The 7,076-nt window shown below is 50.7% G+C and overlaps 1 protein-coding gene across 1 annotated transcript in view; it reads left to right on the forward strand.

Moving 5' to 3' along the window:
• LOC106813710 (serine/threonine-protein kinase ATR-like) overlaps window positions 1-7,076 on the forward strand; it is a 48,798-nt gene that overhangs the window by 33,042 nt on the left and 8,680 nt on the right. Inside the window, exon 22 of the mRNA XM_014817919.1 lies at window positions 6,482-6,598. Within this exon, the coding sequence (XP_014673405.1) occupies window positions 6,482-6,598 (117 nt within the window). The remainder of the gene's footprint in view (window positions 1-6,481; window positions 6,599-7,076) is intronic.

Consider the following 7,076-nt stretch of genomic DNA (forward strand, 5'->3'; position numbering starts at 1 on the left):
CTGTGTGCGCGTGTACAGGCCTGTCGGTGTTTGGTGCGGTGCAGACGTCGGCTGCGTGCCGTGCGTGTAAACAGGCGTAGTGTTGTTGGGGGCGTGCAGACGTCGCGGCTTGTGGTGTGCGCCGTGTAAACAGCGTGTGTCTTTGTGGTGTAGGACGTCGGTGTGTTGCGCGGCTGCTAACCACGTGTGTTGTTGGTGCGTGTAGGACGTCGTGTGATGTCGTGCGCGTTGTCAACAGCCGTGTGTTTTGGTGCGTCGTAGGGACGTCGGTGTGTGCTGCGCTGATGTACAGGGCCCCCGTGTGTTTTGGCGTGTAGACGTCGGACGCCTCCGCTGTGGGGCCGTCCGTGTGTGCCGCGTTGTCGTGCGCGCTGTAACAGCGTGTGTTTTGTGCGTGGTAGACGTTCGTTTCTGTGCTCGTGTAACAGCCGGGGTGTTTTGTGCGTGTTAGACTCTCTGTTTCAGTGCGCGTGTTAACACGCAGTGCTGTCGTTTGTGCGTGTAGACGTCGGGCGGTTCGCTGTGCGCCGGTGGTAACAGCGTGATGTTTTGCCCTGCGGCTCAGACGTCGGTGGTCATGTAGCGCGTGTAACAGCGTGCGCCTGTGTTTTGTTGCGTGTAACGTCTGTCTTAGTGCGCGCTGTAACAGCGTTGTGTTTTGTGCCGCTAGTAGACGTCGGTGTGTGCTGCGTGTAACAAGCGTGTGTTTTTTGGCGTGTAGAGCTCAGTTGTGTGCGCGTGTAACAGCGTGCTGTTTTGTGCGCTAACGGTTGTAGACGTCGCGTGTGTGGCGCTGCTTGTAACAGCGCCTGCTGTTGGTGTGCCGTGCAGTACGTCGGCGTGGTCTGCTGTGCGTGCGTTAACAGCGTCGTGTTTGGTGTGCGCTGTAGACGTCAGGTGTTGTGTGCGCGGTCTGTAACAGTGCGTGTTTTGTGGTGTACGACGTGTTGTGTGGCGGATTTGCTAACAGGCGGCTCGATGTTTTGTGGCGTGTAGGAGTCGGGTTGTTGTGTGCGTGTAACAGCGGTAGTGTTTTGTGCGTGTAGGACGTCGCGTTGGTGTGCGCGTGTAACAGCCGGTGTGCTGTTTGGTGCGTGTAGACCTGTCGGTGGTGCGCGGTGTCAACAGCCGTGGTGTTTTGTGCGTGCAGACGTCGGTGCGCAACGCAGCCGAGCCACTGACTGTAACCTCGCAATCGCACAATCCTGCATGACGCTGGCAGACTGCCGGCGACCTTCCGGCGAGCGCAGATCAACGCCGAGCTGGCCAAGATCTGGGCTGCCCCGCCAGGCGCAAAAGGATTGCGCGCAAGTAGGAAGCGCCCGCTCCTAGTCCCTGCCTCTAAACCAGCCTTGTCACCTGTGTTGTGTGGCCTGGGTGCTGTGTGCCGTCGCGTGCCGTGCGAACGACCCGTGTCGGTGGATGCGTACGTGTGTGTGGTGTGTGCGTGCATGAGTATATGCGGTGCGGTGCGCTGGTGTGAAGTATGTTGCAAGGTTTATGTGTCTTGACCTGTGCATGCTGCGTATGACATGCTCCTCAGTAAGGATTACGAATACGTTATATGTAACATTTACGCCTGTGTACGATGGGTTAGACTGAGTTATTGGAGGCTGACCTTCTCTTAGAATGTCCCATGCGTCAGATCGTTAAGCCTACTTTTGTCTTCCTGCAGAGATGCGTCAACCTGGCCAAGCAGCCTATAGTCGCTCTCCTCCTCAACGCCTTCCTGCAGCTAAGTTTGCTTTCCGCCGGCTATGCAGGAGAGGGCCCCAAAGTGCGCTTTGGCAGAAGGTTGCGTTACAGAATAACACTTCACATGCTCTTTAAATGACAAGCAGTTTATCTTTGCCTTGAGTTCGATTGCAATCCTTCGCCCCATTCTCTCTCTCTCTTTTCTTTTTCTCTCTCTCTCTCTCTTTCTGCGTCTCTCTCTCTCTCTCTCTCTCTTACTGTCTTTCTCCATCTATGCTCACTCTCTCTCTTGCTCTCTCACTCTCTCTCTTCTCTCGCACACCTCGGTCTTCCGCTCTCTCTCTCTCTCGTCACTCATCTCTTTCTCTCCAGTGTCTCTCTCGTCTCTCTCTCTCTACGCTAACTCAGCTCCGGCTGACCTGCTCGCCTCCTCTCTCTCACCCTGCCGGATTTCCTTTCGATTATAGTGAAACATAAATAGTTCGCTCCTGCGAAAAATAGATGCCAATAAGAATACAATACAAACGTAAAATATACATGAACGCAGCCAAGACGTCAATAACTGTTTTTCTCAGCCGCGACAAATTAAAACTGCGCCTTACGCAGGGCGCACGGGAAGAGGCCATGCATGACGCTGTAAGCAAGACTCTCAGCCGCCGATGCCAATAGCAAACCCTTCCCTGTCGACGTGACAGTAGGCTTTTTTCCACGCGAAGATTGCTGCTGCTGCAAGCTGTGAGGCCGCCCGGCGCTGGGCCTCACGCATTCTCCGTCACAAGGACGAGAACTATAACTTTCATTCTGCTATTTAAACATGTAACATCGCCAAAAAAACACGAAACGTCTGCACGAACCCAAAAAATTATTTCATTCAAGTTGGGTATTAGTATTCTTGAGCGTGTGTTCGGGACGAAGCTCTCTCAATAAAGCGCATCTGGTGTCTGGAGTTATCCTCTCTCTTCTCCTCTCTCTATGTTTGAGTTCTCCTTCTGTGTTCGCTTCCTCTGTGCAGCGCCGCTACAGGCGAGGAGCAGGGGCTTCCTCTGCTGTGCATCTGTGCTTCTGTGTCGTCTTGCCGTCTATGTTTGCCTTCCTTCTAGGTTTTGTTTCGGTTCTATGTTTGTTTCTTTTTTACATACTTCGTTTCTGGTGCGCAGGCTGCTAGAGTGAAGCAGCAGCGCTTTCTCTGTCGGCAGCTTCCTTCATACAGTGTCGTCTCTTCCTGTCGGGTATGGTTCATCTTCTTCTATGTTGTCTTCCTTCTATGTTTGGTTTCTTTCTTACATCTTCTGTCCTGTGCCGCAGGCCGCCTACAGGCTGAAGAAGCCAGTCTTTCTCCTGTGGCCAGCTTCCTTTCATGGGTCGTACTTCCGTTCTAATGTCATCTTCCCTTCTCTGTTGTCGTCTCTCCTTCGACGTTCCCTGTTCTCTTTCTACAATCTTCTGCCTGCTGGCGCAGGCCCACCTACAGGCAAACGCAAGCAGGCTTCTTCTGTGTCATCTTGCTTTCTGTGCTGTCTCCTTCTATTGTTTGCTTCCTTCCCACTATGTGTCCTCCGTCTTCCCTTCCTATGGTTTGCTTTGTTCTACATCGTCCTATCCTTGGTGCGCCAGCCACGCTAACAGGGAAGAGCAGGCTTCCTCTGTGTTAGATCTTGCTTCCTTGTGTCGTCTGTCCTTCTATGGTTTGCTTCCTTCTGTGTCGTCTTTCTTCTAGTGTTTGCTCTTCCTTTTATTTGTTTCCTTCTATGTTTGGTTTATGTTCCTACACTCTTCTTTCCTCGTGCGCCAGGACTTGCTACCCCAGTTGCAAGCGCAGGCCTTCCTCTGTGGCATTTGCTTACGTATGTCATCTTTTTTTCGATGTTTGGTCTCCCTTCTATGTTTGTTCTTTCGTTACATCTTTTTACCTGTGCGCAAGACTTGCTTACGCAGTGAACGAGCCAGCGTTCCTCTGTGCATCTTGCTTCTGTGTTGTCTCTCCTCCAGTGTCAATCTTTGGCCTCGGCTTCTATATTTGCTTCCTTCGTCACTGTTTTGCTTCCTTCTAATCTCCCTCTTCCTCGTTGCCGCAGGCCGCTAACAGCGAGCGAGCGTCGAGCCCAGCATTGGAGAGCAAACCAGCGTATTCTCATATGGAAGCTCTACCAAGATCCGCGCTGGTGGCAGATGAGCCCGACTGGTGAGGGACGGACACTTACTGCCTCGCGCACTACTACGACCTTGTTGCTGCCATCGCCCAGCTCGAGCTCGCACGACCGCAAGGGCTGTGAGTGACCCCGTGGTGGAATGCCCCCCCCCCGGTGAAGGAATGTCCCCCCCCCATGGCGATAAGCATACCTGTCTTGGTCGTGAGAGATGTCCTCATGCCGATGTACTTCTTGGAATGGACGGCCCCCCATGACGGAACTGTCCACCTGGCTGACGAACTCCCCCCCCCGCTGCCATGGAATGTTTGCCCCGTGGCGGAACACCCTCGCTCCGTGTTGACGTGACAGATTCCCCCCGTGTATACCAAGTGTTTCCCCTGCCCCTTAGGTGTGACGCTTTTACATTAGCAAGACGTCCTACGGAAGTCGTATGTGAATGTACGGTTGTTCCCAAGACTTTTATGTGACGATACCAATCAACGAACAATTTACTTTTTCCATCTCTCTCCGCGCGCTTTTCGCTGGCTACACTCTCGTCAGATTTTCTCTCTCTCGTCCCGTGCAACTCGCCCAAAACAAGTATATCTTACCCCCCCGGTAAAAACTCCTGCTAGCCTGCACGCCGAACACTTCCCGACTCGTTTATTGCAGCTCGTTACTTGGTGAGAGCCACGCTACCAAATTCTGAGAGATTTTTCGCTACTTGTCAATGCACTAGTAAAGGCCCACGCCCGCTCGCTATAGCTCAGGTCCGCAGAGGTCTTGTATTGCTACTCTCTTATTTGGAGCGTTTTTTCATGAGCTCTACTGCCGACATGCCACACTCTCGTATATACGTGTCGCATCATGCGCTCGCACAGTCCGATGCGCGGATGCTCAGTCGCTCTGGTGGACTTGTGGCGCCGACGGATTGCCGAGCAACAGCAGGAAGAAGCAGGAGAGCAGGCCGACGCAGAACAACCGCAGCACCTGCTGACCTCCATCAAACAAGGTGTCGCTGCATAACTCGTAGATACGTTCACTGCACAGGCTACGTGTGCATCAACAGTGTGCATTGCGTATATGTCGCAGCACCCCATTACAATATGTCAGCAGTTGTGCCTGGCTGCTATGCTCACGTTAACACCTCGCTCGCTCGTCACAACGATATGATCACTAGTTCACCTAACGATATGTCACAGCCACTAACCAGATACTGTCACAGAACGCTGTACTTACGATATGCTCACAGTTTCACCTAACGATATGTCAACCAGCATACTGACGATATGTCAAATGTGTGCTCTACTCGACTATGTCGACAGTTTCACCTACGATATGTCACAGGCGCCATACGGACTGACTAATGTCTCAAAGTGTACTTACTGATATGTCAACATTTCACCTGACGACTTACACTGTCTCACAGCTTATACTTCACGAGTATGTCAAAGTGCGTGCTTACCGATTATGTCACAGGTTCAGCCTACGATCATGTCACAACATATTACGACGGATCGTCAAAGTGTCGCTCTACGATATGGTCACCAGTTCACCTACGATATGTCACAGCAGACTTGTACGCACTATGAGTGACAGTCTAGCCGTCTGTTTAGGCCTGGATAAGGTCGCCCTTCTCAGCATTACCTATCACTCTCCTTTCATTCCATATTGTTGTTTCCTTACGGGTTCATACAGCTCTCGGTGGGCCCTTACCGATTAGTGTCACTCACGCTTCACCATTACGATATGTCACGCACAACGATTATTTGGTCAGCAAAGTGTACTTCCACTCGAGTATGTTTCACAGTGTTCCCTACGACTATGTCACGACATACTTACGAGTTATTTTGTCAAAAGGTTGGCTTACGATTATGTCCACAGGTTCCACTTCAACGACAGATCGTCACAGCCATACTTTACCTGACTTATGTCAACAGTTGGTGCCATTACGCACTATTGTCACCAGCTTCCGCTACGTTCATGTCACAGTGGTCATTACTTACGCATATGATACAAAGTGTGCCATACCGATATTGTCACAGCTTCACCCTGCTACGATATGTCACAGCATACTTACGATATGTCAAAGTGTGCTTATGATATGTCACAGCATACTTACGATATGTCAAAGTGTGCTTACGATATGTCACAGTTCACCTACGATTTGTCACAGCACAACGATATGTCACAAAGTGTACTTACGATATGTCACAGTTCACCTACGATATGCCACAGCATATTTACGATATGTCAAAATGTGCTTACGATATGTCACAGTTTACCTACGATATGTCACAGCATACTTACGATATGTCAAAGTGTGCTTACGATATGTCACAGTTCACCTACGATATGTCACAGCATACTTACGATATGTCACAGTTCACCTACGATATGTCACAGCATACTTACGATATGTCACAGTTCACTTACAATATGTCACAGCATACTTACGATATGTCGCAGTTCACCTACGATATGTAACAGCACACCTACCATGTAGCATATCATCGTTACTAATTTCTGCCAATGAAGCTGCTCTTTTGTTGTTGCGCGCCTGTTGTTGTTGTTTGTTAGTCGCAGTGCAGGCTGACGACAACGCCACCTGTCGTTGACGCTGCTCTTTTGTCGTCGGCGCGCGTCGGGTGTTGCAGGTGGTGCAGGGTCTGCAGGACAAGCTGCCGGCGTATCAGTTCCTCACGGCCTTCTCACAGCTCATCTCACGCATCTGCCACGCCCATGCCGACGTCGTCAAGGTGCTGCAGGTGAGCGTGGCCGCCAGGTGGCTCTGCTGTTCGATCCCTCCCCCCCGTGCTGTTTGTTTGGCAACGTTGGCATGTGTCGCTCCATATTAGACGTTGGATGTAGAAGTGTTTGGTATCTATCCGTGTCTATATCTAAGTTTGTTATGTATCTATATTGATGTGTATAGTTTTCTGTCTACGTCTGTGTGACTGTGCGTCTTAACAGGCATCTATCTAGTTGTATGTGACTGCCTGTAGAGACGTCTGTGTCTCTATGTGTGTGTCCTTGCATGCGTGCATGTGTGTGTGGCACTGTGTGCGCGTGAGTACATGCATGCACTCTTTCTCTCTCTCTCTCTCTCATGCTCTCTCATCTCTTCTATCTCTATCTAAATCTTTCTCTATCTATCCTACTCTAATCTCTATCTCTCTTATTTCTCTCTCTATTCTCGATCTATCTATCTCTCTCTGTCTCATCTCTATATCTATCTCTCTCTGTCTCTTC

Source organism: Priapulus caudatus, unplaced genomic scaffold, assembly GCF_000485595.1.
Source record: "Priapulus caudatus unplaced genomic scaffold, Priapulus_caudatus-5.0.1 Scaffold812, whole genome shotgun sequence".
In the NCBI taxonomy this organism is placed as follows: Eukaryota; Metazoa; Priapulida; class Priapulimorpha; order Priapulimorphida; family Priapulidae; genus Priapulus; species Priapulus caudatus.